General features: G+C 39.6%; 1 protein-coding gene and 1 long non-coding RNA gene across 4 annotated transcripts in view; one reads left to right on the top strand and one right to left on the bottom strand.

Moving 5' to 3' along the window:
* pax5 (paired box 5) overlaps nt 1–17,054 on the top strand; it is an 88,080-nt gene that overhangs the window by 20,764 nt on the left and 50,262 nt on the right. For all 3 annotated transcript variants that reach the window (XM_088342747.1, XM_088342749.1, XM_088342748.1), the window contains 3 exons: nt 2,526–2,723; nt 4,170–4,234; nt 7,787–7,912. In XM_088342747.1, the coding sequence (XP_088198873.1) occupies nt 2,526–2,723; nt 4,170–4,234; nt 7,787–7,912 (389 nt within the window). The remainder of the gene's footprint in view (nt 1–2,525; nt 2,724–4,169; nt 4,235–7,786; nt 7,913–17,054) is intronic.
* On the bottom strand, nt 5,073–5,827 carry LOC148361926 (uncharacterized). The gene is made up of 3 exons (XR_015851166.1): nt 5,645–5,827; nt 5,243–5,494; nt 5,073–5,161 (listed from the first exon to the last, which is right to left on the bottom strand). It is a non-coding gene; the product is annotated as an uncharacterized LOC148361926 (long non-coding RNA).

Here is a 17,054-nt window from a genome sequence, read left to right as displayed (position 1 = left end):
CCTTGTCCTGGACGTTCAAGTCACTCAAGCGTTACCAGGGGAGGGGGGAGGAAGGAGAAAGAGTATGAGGGGTTTGTTGGATGCAGAGGAAGGAGAGAAGCCTTGTTTGATCCTCTACTCCCTGCCGGCTAGTGAACCAAACGACTCTATGTGAATTAAATGACTGGAGTCGGCTCTCTTCAAAACACTTTTTTCACCATCGATTGGTCAAAATGCATTTTTTCCCCCATGTATTCTGTGTTGTCGATTTTAAATATGTTGAGCAAATGAAAGGTTAAGATTAAAACATATTTCCTGTGTTTTTCAGGGATTCTGTGTTTAGTCTGTGTTGTAGCAATGCGAAGTCAATATATAATTGACATTTTTTGTGGGTTTTTTAGGGATTTGGAGTTGTTTGACTTCAAAGTTGCAATCATTTTTGGGGAATATTAACTTGTTTTATGCATAACATTACATTATTATTGGTAACACATTGAATAAAGGGACCCCCAAAACCATTTTCTTTCTAGTTTTTCCTGGCCTTTTTTTCTTTTTTTTTGTCTCTTTGCTTTTTATCTTTTATTTTTGTTTTTCTTATGTTTATTTTTTCCTTGCTTTTTATCTTTTTTTATGTTTTTCTTTTTTGTCCTAGTTTATGTCTTATTTTTCCCTGTCTTGTTTCCTTTTATTTTTTCTTCTTTTGTTTCTTTTTCATTTTTTCATTTTTGTCTTTTTATTTTTTTTCATTTATTACCCCCTTTTTAATAGTTTTATGCATACTGTTACATGATAATTTGTCTATAAATAAAACATTTAATCATATCAGTTTTGAACAGCTAAGAATTAAATAACTTATGGACCTTTTTAAACATATTTATAATATGTATTGAAAAACTCAAAATGTAATAGAGCTAGCTCAGAAGGTTGTGTTTGTTGCATAGAATTTGATAAATTTCTTCCATCCATGCATTATCTGCACCACTTATCCTCAGTAGGGTCGAGGGGGTGCTGGAGCTATCTTCAGGCAGTGGGCAGGGGACACCCTGAACTGGTTGCCAGCCAGTCGCAGGGCACACACGGACAGAGAATTCGCTCGCTCATTCACACCTCGGGACAATTAACCTGACATGCATGTTTTTGGAATGTGGGAGGAAACCGGAGTGCCCGGAGCAAACCCACACAAGCACGGAGAGAAATGCAAACTCCACACAGGAGGTTCAATCTCATGACCTCAGAACTGTGCCGCAAACGCGCTAACCACTGCGCCGCCGTGCTGACCTGATAAATATCTTGCTAAATTAAAAAAATACTTGACGAAAATAGAAAAGAAATGTAGCCAGCGATTTTATTGGGGAATACTGGGGACAAGAGTGGCACCAGATTAAGAGTAGTACTTTTTTTAACCATTCTATCCATGTTATTATTATATTTTTACATTTAGTTTGGCGGGCTTGATGAAAAAGCCTGATGAGCCGAGCCGCATGTGGTCCGCAAGGGATAGTTTGCCTACCTCTGTATTAAAGCCGCCAAAAAATACTGGGGACAAGAGTGGCACCAGATTAAGAGTAGTACTTTTTTTAACCATTCTATCCATGTTATTATTATATTTTTACATTTAGTTTGGCGGGCTTGATGAAAAAGCCTGATGAGCCGAGCCGCATGTGGTCCGCAAGGGATAGTTTGCCTACCTCTGTATTAAAGCCGCCAAAAAATCTGAAGGAAACGAAAAGAGTCGGAGACAGAAGGGCCGGAATTTCCATCACTAACGCTGGCAGAACAAAAAACTAATTGTTAGTGTCTGTTTGCTTACACATATATCATTGACCAGGCTCATTTCTTCACCGATGATTTCCATGTGAATAATTCAGATGATTTTCCGCTCTGAAATAGATTGTTCTTTTTCCTCCAGCTGGTGTTTAAGTTCCAGATAGGATGAGTAAAAAATGGGATGTGCCCAAACTTGCGTGTGCGGAGTGGGGGACTTTTAAGGGAACAAACATTACAGGAGGGATTACTCCACCGTGCAGAAGTGGCGGAGAAAAAGAGCAGCAGGTTTAAGACTGACTGACACTTTGCATCACCACCCCCAAAGCACTCCTCTCCTTTCAAACATGCAATCGCTGTAAGACTCCCCCCTGCAGCCCACCTGCCCTTTGTGCATGCAATTACATTCACGAAATAGCCAGGCCAGAAAGCAAACTCTGTCTGTCAGTGTCACCCTCGTCTTGCGTGCACATCCATGCCAAATGCAGGTGTGCCAGGAAATATATGTGGAATAATAAATAAATACATACGGAAGTCGAAACAATATTTTCAAAGGAAATGGATATCCAAAGTCACAAAAAATGCAGATGAGTGCAGTGAAAAAGAGGCATTTGCACCGTTGTGGGCTCGACCAATTGTGTTTCTCTTTACAGGTAAGACCGGGGCTAAAAAATTCCATCCTACTGTATCACTGTGTGTCACTGTACTGGCTAAAATGTAAAATACCAAAACTTGCATTCCTCGACTAACCAACACTTTTATACACTTTTGTCCTTTGCCAGGTACTACGAAACTGGCAGTATTAGGCCAGGTGTCATCGGAGGATCCAAACCAAAGGTTGCTACTCCCAAAGTGGTTGACAAAATTGCTGATTACAAACGGCAAAACCCAACCATGTTTGCTTGGGAGATACGGGACAGGCTCCTTGCCGAGAGAGTCTGCGACAATGACAGCGTGCCCAGTGTCAGCTCCATCAACAGGTACTAACGACACACTAACACTTTTGGTACTCCAGTTTCTTGTGTTCTTTCTTAATGATATTGGTGTCAGCTGGGCTTGCCACATCTATCATCGCCAACCTCTTCTGCTCTTTGTCCACCCCTAATGTAGCCAGTTGATACGCCAATAACTACTTGTCAGTCTAGAAGCTGGTGTCTATACCAGAGTGGTTGCGGATGTTCCTGTGTACTATCCCAGCTACTTGTTTGTGCCTCTGTATATACGGTGAACCTAGCTAGCATATTACACCATCACAACGCGCTGGACTGTTACAGGCGTGTCAATGCACAGTCTGTATCTTGGGTCTAATATACTCTGGTAGATCCTGTTTTCTATGGGTCTTGCGTAAATGGCCTGCTCTTATGCTGCCATTAACAAAACCTCTGGGCTGTCTGTTGGTCCTGGATTTTTGAGACACGTGTGTGATTTCTTGATGTCACCTACCTCCTCTGTCTGGCGTTGGGACATGCCATATAGGGCCTTGTCGCTCCAGAATTTCTTCCCCTACTCTACACTCTCATCATGGTCCTACTGCCTGAGACATTCAGTCAGCAGGTCATCTCTATATACACGGTATATAGAAAGCATCTGGAGCACAGTGTTTCAACGCGATATAACAATTACAAGATTTTTCCTTGAACTTCCCCATAACCACAAAAGAAGGTGGGATAGATAGATAGATAGATAGATAGATAGATAGATAGATAGATAGATAGATAGATAGATAGATAGATAGATAGATAGATAGATAGATAGATAGATAGATAGATAGATAGATAGATAGATAGATAGATAGATAGATAGATAGATAGATACTTTATTCATCCCCGAAGGGAAATTCACATTTCCAGCAGCATCCCTGAGCTGAGAACAATACAATAATAAAGCAAAAAGAATACAATATACAAATACCCAGTGTCACGTGCAAATGCCCACTGTAGCGTGTTATATAGAATAACTAAATAGTTCTACACAGAATACATATTGCAATAAGATTCGGTAATATGCAATGTAGGTGGTGTGGTTTACTGTGGGCTTTTACTCTGCCGGGTAGAGTTAAAGAGCCTCATGGCATAAGGAAGAAAAGATCTCTTCAGTCTGTCCGTAGTAGAGGAATAGAGGAAGAAAAGCAACAAGCGCCAGGACACACAAAAGAAATACAGCGAAAACCGCGTACAAAAAAGAGAATAAAAGGAGTAAAAGGCAAGGGTGGGATGGAAAGACGTAGACCGGATCTGGAGGAGTTGGGGAAGGAAGGAAAAAGAAGTGAGAAAGATGCTCGCTTGAGCAGCCAAGCGGGCCAGGCCTCTCTACCGTGTCAGCCGACCAGCAGTCTCCCCTCGCATTCACACGTTGCTTTACAATCCCATGACGCTCATGTTCTTATGTCCTCTTTTTCTTCACATGCTGACGTCTCCTCTCCACAGGATCATTCGGACCAAGGTCCAGCAGCCGCCTGGACAAACAAGCTCAGTGGCGGTTCACAACTTAGGTAAGACCACGATTTTTTTTTCAGAACTACGAGGTGCTTTGCAGTAAAAATGGTACTCGGGCAAGAATGCATAACAAGGTCAACCCGTGAGACTAACACAGGGTGTCCAAACTACAGTCCACGGGCCACGTACATATGGAGAACCTATTTCGCCATAAGTAGAAATAAATATATAAACCAGGGGTGCCAAACATCAATCAGGACTGCCAAATTAATTATCACCTGCAAGAGAATGCTGAGAGAATCACAAGAGAAAAAAATAGCTGCATCAAGTCAAACAATGACCTGCATTTTTAAATATGTCCACTTTGTGTCGTCAAAATTAAGCACCATTCAAAAATTAAACCAACCACTGTATCTATATTTTCTGACTACCATTTATCAATCGGAAGAAATACTGTTCCTGTAAACTATGCATAATTTCTGAAGCAACTGTCAACTATTGTAATGACAAAAAAAACAAAAAACTAAAATTATTGTTTTCCAGTCCAATCCTGCTACTTCTGTCACGAGGTGTCGGACAGACCCAAATGCAGGACAACAAGGAGATGAATTACAATGGACGTGATCCAACCCCAACAGGGGGAGTTTATTAAACAACAACAAAAATACTTTACTAAGGAGGAGGCAGTGTTAGACCGGAACTGCTGCAGGGAAACTTGAGAAGGAGTCTTGGGGTGCTAAAAATCTTGAATGGGAGATTTGGGAGTACTTTTAAAAATGTAGCTGGAGTGGAAGATCCTGGGACAAAGAGGTAATTGAATAACGAAGTCTGGGAGGAAAAGCTTGAAATTCTGAAAGGGAGATTTGGGAGTACCTTTATAAAGGAAGTTGGGGTGGCAGGTCTTGGAGTGAGTGAACTTGGAACGAGGAGCCAACTGAAGAAGGAAGTTGTCGGAGAAGCTTGTAGTCTTACCGGGTGAATGTCTGCAGGAATCAAAACAATTTAGTAGCATGAGGTGGAAGCCCGAAGTATTTATGGTAGAGGTAGCTAATTGTCTGATTCACCTGTGGTGAGGAATAGTGATGGGGACTAAAAACCTGTGCCATCTTTTGAGGAGAGAGACTGCAGGCGCCAAAACCATGACAGCAGCCCTTTTCCACTGGATTATATTTCAGTGTCTCTTGTATCTTCATAATCACGCATCCTTTATGAATCTAAATTAATTCCATTCATGGCGCTTCCTGGCTTTTTCTTTCCTGCGCACACACTGACACTTCTCGCTTGCTTGCAGATTATACGATAAATGTGTCCCACCCCTGGGAGGAAAATAAACGTTTGGATTTGCGGAATTAAAGTGTTACATTCCGATAATCGGGAAAACAGTGGAGAAGAAAAGAAAAGTAAATCAGATAATAAAAGTGCTAAATAGACTGATAGGAAGAAGTGGGATATGCATTCATTATCACCTTTGAAGCTGTCACCCTGTCGTAGGAGGGGGGGGGGGTGCAGTTTTGATCCTCGGGTTCGTTGTCTATGCGTGTGTTTTCACTGTGTGTGTTATCAACTTCCCATTGGAGTTGTTCAGTGTTGTCGAGGGAGTTGAGTGCTCTGTCTTTGATAGAGTCGGTCTCCTAGGAGAGAGGATTAGGATGTCGTTTTTCCTCACCTTTCTGTTCCTAGTGGGATCCTGTCCTGTCACTCAACTCCGACTTGTTCATAAGGGCACAGATAAGATATGTTGCGTTTGTGTGCGCTTGTTTAAACCAATGACAATTTGCTATGTCTTGTTTTCCCCAGAGTGAGGCAAGACAGAGGGGACAAATACAGAGAGAGTCCCACATCCCACTGAGACTTTTTCTCATAGATCTTGTGTCTTCATGGTCATGTTAAGTGTGCGTTTTTGGGGACTTTATTCAGGAAGTCCAGCTGTGTAATGTACAGCAAACTGCCTGGATACAACATTTTTCCGTTTGGAGGTGGGAATCGCAAAGTAATAATTGCTTTAGAGTGGGGTCTACAAACCCATTGGTAATTATCTAATGCATTCCGAATCCCTCTGGTGCTCCACATAAAAACATTAAAATTCCATATTGGGTAAACCCTGGTTTATTGCAGGGGTTACGTTCCGAAAAGAAAACCTTTTTTTTTTTTACAATTGTTATACATTTAAATACTGTATTATACATTGAAACCAAAGAACAGACCCCTTTTTTACAGACCCAAACGTTCATTTAACAAATAAAATTACTGTTTACTGTACCAGTAAACATTTATGTATTAATCTTTTACCAATATCTACTTTCTTAGGGACTGATTTGCTAATCAGAATACAAAATATATGATGAAAACAGTACAACTGTGCAAAGGAGGGATTACTATAGATATTATACATTAGTAACAAAGTAATAAGGAGTAAGTAATAATTATATGCGGTATATGTGTATATCTGATTACATAACATTATAAATAGATTTACGTGTTGAGCAAAAATTAGATCTTATTTTCCTTTGCTGTGGCATGACTTGAGGTGGTAAAGTGAAGTAGCAGGTGGTTGCAGAGGGATTTGGTACAATCAGTGCTGTTACAGCAAAGCGTGCGCCAAATCACTTATTTACAGTTGCTGGTATTCCCAGGCAGTCTCCCATCCAAGTACTAACTAGGCCCAACCCTGCTTAGCTTCCTGAGATCCGGCGTTTTCAGGGTAGTATGGTTGTAAACGGATAAGTTGTTCAATCTCTAGTGTCAAATGTTTGAAATATACCAAACTATCCATACAAAAGGTCTCTAAGTAAATTTTAACTGAAGTGGAATTTTGGGTAACCCCAACATCTTAAAAGGTCTCCTGTAACTTATAAATGTAACTAAATGTAATTGAATGTTACGTAAAATGAATGTAATTACGGCACTCCTTCATGTAAAATTTCACATTCATTCAAGTCACAGGCATTAATTCAAATTCATGTTTATATGTGATTTATCAGCTCTGAAAAGGGCTGAACTGATTTAGGGGAAAATTTACACAGCTGTACTTTAGTCCTGTCGAGCGTCTTTGGCTAGGTTTTGTGTTGAGGCACCCCCGAGGAACCAAAGTGGCTAACTCGTTTTTTATTTTTACATGGTCATGTTTAGAGAAATTGACAACAATCAGGAAGCCTTGTACTACTTGTAATGCATATTCAGTATAAATGACAAAAACAAGGGCGCTCCCAAGTGGCTTCCAGGTGCTTTTTTGACAAACCACGGCCCCAACAAAATCACCCAAATATAACGCCTGGCAACGCAGAGTAAAGACCATTATACTTGTAAACTAAATATATAAAAAATAACATATTAACAAAATCTTCTTGGACATTTTTATTATAATTGATTTCTCAGTTCCACCCATAGGCATTGATATGGGAATATTGGCATGTAGTGACATCTATCCTTCAATTTGCGGTTATTGTAGTACACAGGCAAAAATGTATTTTTTTGTCAATTGACTCATTTGACCCTTATATTTTTAGAGGCTCAGACATTTTAAGCTCTCGTGAGCCACATTAAATGATGTGGCTGACCACATTTGACCCCGGGCCATGAGTTTGACACATACGTTTTATTGTTCACAGCAACGTCAGTGGCCGCTACACAGGTCTCGGCGGTAACCAGTGACTCTGCTGGCTCTTCGTACTCCATCAGCGGAATTCTGGGAATCAGTTCGGCGGCTGATGTTGGAAAGAGGAAACGGGACGAAAGTGAGTCTGACCCTTCAGCAGTTTTGGGATTAGTGTGTTGCAAAGGAACGCATTTCTGGAACCCAATTACTTTTGTCGCTAATAAGTACTAGTAACACTTTAACACTTTAATAATCAAATATTCTTTTGATTACTAACTGTTGCACCTTTGCTCACCATCTAACATACAACCCTCAATCGGCCAGTAATATCCTTCGTTGACGTGTTTATATTTACCTACAGGGTAGGAGGATGCTGAATTTCTTTTCATGATGATATTCTTCCTACCGTGCATGAAAATAAAACATTAAATACTGAAATCACGGGCTCAGTTTATAAATGCATATTCGGTTGTGTGTCACTGTTGCGAATGGTAGGCATTGTATGGGGAGGTGAAATGGCTTATACTGGAACAGCAAAATTAATGGGGCAATTGTGAGCACAGAATTAAGGGTAAAAGTGTGCTGATTTTGAGTCTTTTAATTTGTAAAATGTTTTTGCAATACACCGTGCCTGTAATGTCTTGGACTCTACCTAGAAACGGAGAAGGATATCTGGAGAAGAAAAATTTATATGGAATGTACCAGCAAAGTTTTTTGACTGCAAACTCTAAAGATTGCACGTGTCAAGAAATATGAAGGGTTAACCGCTTCCAAAGGTTGTTTTCTTCATTTGATTTTATTTTGTGTTTATTGTAAGCAGTTTTAGGGACTTAGGTCCAATATGAGTATATCCGGTAATTTGTAACAAGATAGTTGCTTTCAGAGTAATGCACTGCTTTTGTGGTTTAGGTAATTTGGGCTAAGGGAATTACTTTTTAAATTAAGTAACTAGTGACTTTATTCAATTACTATTTTTCAGTAACGCGCCCAAACACTGCCCTTCATTACCTTAGACGTCAAATATCATTTTTTCACAGGAACATTTACTTATTCTGCTCACATGACAAACATTAACAGATTACAGTTTGCCCGAGGATCTCCCTCATTTCCTTTCCAGTAGGGAATCTCAACTGGGAATAACCGTCAGCGTGACGATCAATGACACCTGAACGCAGCGGCAAACATCTTCATTCACAAACCCTGCTGGAGAGCCATTAGCCAGGAATTTTATTCATACGCTATTGATCCCGATCGTTTTCACTCTTTATCAATGTTGGTATGCCTGTCAATGGAGGTTTGCGGGATGTTTTGGTGAGCTCGGGAATTTTTGAAGATGTTCTGGCGTGTGCGAATCTGTCAGCGGCATTAAAAAGCCATCACATGGGAAGATTCCTACGGTAAATGAGACAGGACCAGATGTCTTAACATGGGGGTTGGCACAGCATCATCAGGGACTGCCATCTACACCTGAAACACAGACTGAGAAAACATTTGGTTGAGCTCAAATGAATGATAAGTTTTTGTTATACTCCAAATGAGTTGTTAACTGTTTTTTTTAATGGTTGACTGAGTCAATTTAAGCCTATTTTTTAAATAATCAACCAGGTAATAACGTAGTCACAACACAGTAATAACTTGATAAGTTGTTATTTTAGAAATTCAGGTAAATAAATTCGTACCTTTCAACCTGTACGTTTTTTCCGTACAAAGTAAATTTATTATGCATTTTAAGACGTGTACGACGTACAAGAAAATCTGTACGGAAAAACGCAAATTTGTCAATTATGGGTACCATCCGGTAAACACAGACTATCACGAAACGGAAAATCAATCAAGTCAAACGAGTTCGCTGCAGAAGCCTCTATCTCGGTATCGTTTTTTTCGTTGCAAACAAAGCGAGCGGTTTGATGCTACTGTGCGCATGCGTCTGCCGCCTGGGGATTTCCCATCATGCATCATTCCGAAAAAGAAAAAAAAATACATTAAAAAAAAAAAAAAAAAAAAAAAAAATTATATATATATATATATATATATATATATATATATATATATATATATATATAGTGTACGATTATTCTGTATTTTTTCCGGGAAAATACGACAGTTTGTACGGGCATGGGGTCGAGGAGGTTGACAGGTATGTAAATTCCAGTTCATGGGTTTCATGGACAAAAAAAAAAATTAAGTATTGGTTAAAATTTTCAGGCGATTAATTAAGAGAGTAGAATGATAATTGATTTGTGTAGTAAACACATTTATTTATTCATATTTTTTTTAATTTATTTTACAGGAAATACAACAAACTTTTCAAGGGACCAAATGTTTTAGTCCTCTTAAAAGGACATTGTGTATCATTAAGTGGGTCCTAGAGGTAAAGAAACGTTATTCATTAAAAGAATATCTCATCTCATCTCATCTCATTAGCTGTACCGCTTATCGTTATTAGGGTCGCGGGGTTAAAAGAATATATTGAATTGAAAACTAATAGATGCACTATAATGTAAATGTGCACATTTTTATTACTCATAGGGTAAGAAATTAGCATTTATTTGACATATAATGAATTTCAGAGCAGTTATATTTGACTGCCGTCTTGCTGCTATGGGTACTCAAAAATGGGGTTAGCGTTATTAATACGTTACCTGAAGAACTTTGGACTGGCATTGGTCAAGCATCATTTTATCTTGAAATGAAAGGTGAGGCAAAAAGACATCCTAATCCTCTCTCCTTTCAACCCACTAGAGATGAGTCATCACAGCTTGCTTGCAACTTCAGCCAACATGTATGATTTCCTTATGGATGGAGTTTGACCATTTTGTCATGCATCACAATACACTACAATCTCCAGCTTGGGTTTCATTGTCATCAACATCTTGCTTCTAGCTTGTTTTATAATTTATAGCATACACAAATTAGAGCTATTCTCAACAGTCACTCAAAAAGTGACTGTAGCTTTCATCCAGGAGAAGATATCATCAGGTGGTGTCCAACTGTCATTGGGCGTTTTGACCCTGAACCACAACGCCCTCAAGTTGGCGGGCCGGCAGTGATGGCCAGTCACTGCCCATCTTCTCCTGGTCCCCAGCTAAACTTCTCCCTCCTAATCCAGAGCCAGTTTACCCCACCAGGGTTGTGTGACAGGGGACTCTGTGGTCGAGGGGTGGGGTAGATGCGGAGAGGTCCCCTGTACTGGGGGTGCTTCCTGACTGGAGTCCTCCTACGTCTCACTGTTTCCACCAATCGCTGCATCTGTTTTCCCCTTTCCCACAGATAGTCCTGGGTTGATGTATCTTGAGCCACCTTGCATTTTTGCTGATTTTCCCACAGTGGCACTTTGCTTCTAACACATCCCCTAGATTCCGAATTGAACAAAGAGAACGGCATTGTACAAGGGAGTTTGGCTAATAGCTTATCGGCACCTTCATGCCGCAATCCATTAGCAGACAAGAATCTTATATGACATTGACCAATAGCAGACAGGCATCTTAGAGACATAACTTGCACATTTAGACGCGTTAACACCTCAACGTGTGTAAAACATTTATTTTTGCGTTGTACCTAAACTCTCTAAAGCAGGAATCATGGCAAGGTTTTCAAAAATTATAGTATTTAATCACAAAATCCTCAACAAAGTAACAAATAAATGGTCAAAAACAATAATGAAACTGTCTGAAACAGAAAACAAAAACCAAACCTCACAAATCAGGATGAAACTGGAAAGGTGATGTCCAAAGTCTCCTTATTAGGACAATTTGACACTGGTGTAGTGATTTGACACACCTAGCCAATTCGAAACCTATTACCAACCTCACATTTTGGACAGGGGAAAGAATCTTTTTATATTATATTATATGGTGTCAGAAAATAAACTTTGTATTCCAAAACATCTTAAGCTAGGAACACTGTAACCCAGGGTTCTACTCTACATAATCATCCTCTCACAATTTCAATTTCACATGCTGTCAAACTGCTATTCTTGACAAGAAACAGAATCATTCTCATTACGATACCAGTAACCATCCATGCCGAGTAAAAATGACTCATAATTGCTATCCTCAATATTTCTTTGACAGGAACAGTAAATTGCACATTGCAATGGATGAACCATTATGAGTAAAAAAACTGAAGTATGACCGCTGATAATCTAATTATCGTTTGGTGTGCTTCTTGTGGCGCTTGGGCTTCAATTTCAAATCCGAATGACACGTTTTGGTGGGCGCTTTGCTGACTCTGAGGGCTAATTAACGGCATTGCTAATGATAGCTTCCATTAAGGCGACCCCCGCCGGATAATGACACGGACGCACAGCAAGGGGCGACACGGATAGACATGGACTCATGTAAACAGGACACAATTATTTAGTCTGGCACCCACATATTGTCCAGAGAGACGTCTCGGTGTACAATACTTGATTGGATTACAGTATCTTAGGACAGGATTTATGAACATTTTTGAAGAGTTGGTGTGGAAGACCAGAATCAGAAGGAAGCCTTGCTGAATATGACGAGGTTGTCGGGTAAGCGTGGGGCTGGAGACACTGGCTCTCGGAGTGGAGGTAGTCTAGAGGCGAAGGACAGAAGCAGAGGGTTAAAAAGAGGCACAGGCAAAAATTAAGAAAATACTTCAAAATTTCCCAACTCAAAACGTGAGTAAAAGCATGAATTGGCTCGTACGAAACGCAATGGTCAACGATCAAGCTTGGGATGTTTGTTTCCAGCTGCTTTTGAAAGATGCTGCCTTGATTGAAGGCGGATGCAGCTAGCCTGATTACGATTTTCCTCACCTGTGCTGGAGGAGGCAGAAGGCTGGCCTAGGAATGAGGAGGAGGGACAGGGATCTTGGCAGTGGCTTGGCATAACAGCTGTATGCTAATGCCAAGAGTGCGGCACTGATTAATGAAACAGTTGGAGTGTGGTTTCAGACCACAGTGGGTGTGAGACAATGCGGCATATTCTATTAAAAATTATCCTGGAGAGTATCATGACCAAAGCCCTTAGGGGACATAACATCATTTATCCTCGACTTGCTGAAGATATTGCCGGACGAGCAGGAGAAGAACAGGAACTCAGCGATCTGGTCAATCTCCTGGACAAAGCATCTATCCAATATGAAATGGAAATCAGCACAGAAAAAAACAAAAGTAATGACCAACAATCCCCAACCCACAAACATCACCGTCAACCACTAAGAGCTTGAACCTGTCACCAAATTTAAACATATTGGGGCTGTATATATAATAAGAGGGGTGAAAACCAGAAATCATGGCCAGGTTAGCTCAAACTACAGCCAGCAGGAATGTACATACGTACGTTATATATAATCCCCTAAACGTTCCGTCAGGCAGCTGGCAGGCTTTTAAGACAATTGAAAAACAACGAAGTATCTTAACAATGTCACCAGTCACGGGAAAATGCCATGCTACATATAATTGAAAAGTTTAAACTTTAGGAATTCAAGATATAATGACCATTTCAAAATGTACTCATCACAGAAACATCACGATCAGTCAGAAACAAGATACCAGAAATGTATAAAGCCGGTATAACTTAACATAAAAGTGACGTAGTATTCAACTCATATAATATGCTTCATAAACATGGTCTGATTACATTCACGACAGTCTAGTAAATCCAACTGTGGAAAATATTTAGTCCAAAACACACAATCATGCCTTTCCTGCATTATGTGATGACCCTTGTTGTAATCCGTTCATTTTGCCCCATAATTCCCTTAAATCTTAAAAATGATTGCCAATATGACCTTTTGATTGACACCACTCTCGACCAATTGCTAGTTTGTTTTTTACGGTCCTTAGGGTTAAAATGGACATTACCTACTTTGGCTTCAAAAATCTTCAGCCAGTAGTTACCAATTCAAACATTAATTGACAAATTGGATAGCCAATGAAACTCCCAACATAAATATATGCAGATTTATGATGTGTATTCAAATTGAGACGAAAATAAACGTTCGAAACATAAGTCAGGATCCTTTTGTACACGTGATTTTCAAACAGTGTGCACAATCGTTAATCGACTTCTGGAAAGAGAGGTCAAACATTTACTTCTCTTTCAGCATGTGTAAAAATGTGCCAAAGTAAACTACATGGTTGCAAAGGTTTTAGAGCTCTAAACTGGTCGTCTCCAAATGGCCACTTTTGGAAACGCCTTGACATACGTTAAGAAAAATGTGTAAAATACAAAAATTTAAATGTTGATTTTTCGGATTCTGATGAAACTTGACCTGGGAACAGGCAAGGCTATTCATGCTATTGTCCTAGGTGCTTTCCAGCTAAGATGACCATGCTACACTCTTCTGCCGGCCTACAATTACAAAAACATTATTAAGGGTAGAATAAAAACCTTCAATATCTTGTGTATATATATATATATATATATATATATATATATATATATACTATCACAATTTTGTGCTCAGAAGATCCTAAAATATTTTCTATTGTTCAGAAGTCATTCTGCACCTGCTTCTTTTGAAAGGAAAAGTCACAAGAAAGAAAGTTGCATATGTTTGTGTATAGGGTCAAAACCTCTGATGACCCCTGAGACCATCCCAGCCAAAGCAAGGGGAAGCAAGGGGGGCCTAGGGAGATGGGGAGCACAATTGAGAAGAATGGGAATGAATGAGAGAACTTGACTCGTGGGGCCATAAGGGGACTATTCAAAGTTGACTTATTATCTCACCAAGTGTTTGTGTGGGCATCTATCAGTATTTTTAGTTTTCTCGAGTTCCAATTTTCAAAACATAGAAGGAAAAGTGTAGTTATCAGATGCTTGAAAAAAAAACATTTGAAGGTAAATCAGTTGCTCACGATTATTAAAAAAGGATGCCAGGTTGAACTATGACCCCGCCTGTGCATCAACCGTGACTAGCAACAGCTTACCGGATAAAAGATGCTGGGAGGAAAACAAAGAGAGGGAATAACTGCCCTTCACCCTGCTGTCTTGCTAAAAAAAAAAGAACCTTTGATCACCGGGGTTGAGAAGTAAAAGAACACTTGCCTGCAAAAATTGCCATGTGACACATATATGTATATATGAGAAATCTGAGTGTTGTCCACTTCACTAAAATAATACAGTGCTACTGACTGCTTTTTACATAAAAAATCCCTCTTTGTGTGGGGATGGCGGTTATCATCATTTTACAATCATCCATTAATTCAATTAAAATGATCACATTGTTTGAATCACAGTATATACAGTATTTTACAATTTCTGAGATTTGATTTTGTATTGTTTTGTTTTTGTTTTTTCCCCCACAATTCTCCTTCTCACTGTCTAACAACAATATAATGCGTGGAACCTAAGATAAGCTTGGATTGGATGTGGATCAAAAGAGCATGGTACAAGGGCCCGACAAGTCTAAGTGCAAAGTTTATAGTTCAGTAGACACTCAAAATAAGTGGATTTTGAACTTGCACGGAGAACAGGGAAGAGTCCAACCCTCAGATAAAAAAACAAAAACAAACCTGAGCCCTTTATTTTCATTATATCACCTAAGTTACAAAAGCAGATGTGCCGTTAACAGTTGGGGAATCAAAGCAACTTGATTGGCCGATAGTGAGAATAATGTAAGCAAACAACAGTGAGGTATTATAGTCAAAACAACGAATCCTATGCAATCTTCAGGTGTCAAACATTAAAAACTGAATAAATTTATCATATTCTAGCGTGGGCGGCACAGTGGATGAGTGGTTTGCGTGTGCGCGTCACAATTCTGCAGTGGTTTCCTCTGGGCACTCCGGTTCCCTCCCACATTCTAAAAACATGCAAGTCAGTTTAATTGGTCGGTTTAAATTGCCCTAAGGTGTGAATGAGCGATTGAATTGTCTGTTTCCGTGTGCCCTGCGACTGGCTGGCAACTGTTCAGGGTGTCCTGTGCCCACTGCCCGAAAACCCCCAGGATGGGTGACAACACATTGAGGATAAGCGGTGCAGATTATGGATGGATGGATGGATATCCAAGCATTATGGCCCAGTGTTGCTTGGCTTGTTGTTGCCTGGCATTCTACCTGGGCGAGGTTGTTTGGGCCCTGGGTAGTTGAAAATGCGCCAAGGAGCCAATAGGCAGTGCCAAAGAGCAGTGAGACCGCATTTATTGGGGGTGCTCGAACACCAAACATAGATAAAGACATTCCTAGAGGCCTAAAGTCCTGTGAAAATTTTCACGAAATTCAGTTCAGCCGTTTCGGAGCCCATAAGCCACATACTGCTGTCAGGGACTTTTTGGACAATTTTACAAGCTTGAGGCGTCGTTGCTGTCGCACACTTTCTAGACAAATTTTTACATATATGGAAGAGGCAAAATTATCTAGCAGATGGTAGAAGATTTGGGTTGATTTGAGTAATGTTTTTTAACAAATTTAACATTACTTTATAAATCTTATTCTTTTGGCAGAACGTTTATCTTATTTTGGATGCTGGTTTAAGATCAGGTGATTGTGTAATTTTGTAATTGTAATCCTGTGCAGTCCTTTGAGACATTTTTGTGATTAAGGGCTATATAAATAAATTTGACTTGACTTGACATGCAATGATTATAGTTTTCAGGCCTATCTCTCTAGCAGATGATAGAAATTTTGACTCATTTTATGGAATGTTCTTCAACAACATCAAAAAGAAACATCTTATTTCATTCTTTTGTAGGAGAAGAAAAGAAAAACAGAATGTAAATAGTGGAAAAATGCAGTATAATTATTATTTTGAACACATTTCTATATTAGGATTATATAAAGCTACATCTTTGGGGCTAAATTGCTGGTTTTTATACACGTTTGATTGAAATAAAAGTGGACTATTTATATAGGTCAGAACGGATTAATGAGTTTACCATCATTTCATATAGGAAAAATAAATTCAGATCTTGACCACCAACCTTGAAGGGATTAAGTTTGAAAGCCTAGGCACCACTGTATTTAAATATGCCCTGACCTTACATCCTGTATATATTATAATTTATTTGAATGTGTTTTAAAAAAACAACAATAAGGACGATAAAAGGGGCGGAAGAAAGAGGAAAAAGGCAAAAGTTAGAACAATAATGACTCATTGTTTGTTTTGTTCTGCTCTGAAGAAGAGGGAAGAGAAACACTTCCCTTCTTAGACGCACACAACACAGAACACGCACACAGCTGCTTACGTGTGTGTGTGTGTCAAGCGGTGAATGGGATTGAACCCGTCACGCCAGTGAGTTTCTCAGGATACAATGAAACAAGCCGGATATCAAGCTAAGCAGTACGCACACAACACACACACGTGCATACA

Source organism: Urocampus carinirostris, chromosome 8 (assembly GCF_059441175.1).
Source record: "Urocampus carinirostris isolate Australia breed hairy pipefish chromosome 8, RoL_Ucar_1.0, whole genome shotgun sequence".
Taxonomy (NCBI): domain Eukaryota; kingdom Metazoa; phylum Chordata; class Actinopteri; order Syngnathiformes; family Syngnathidae; genus Urocampus; species Urocampus carinirostris.
This window is presented reverse-complemented; position numbering and strand designations above follow the sequence as displayed.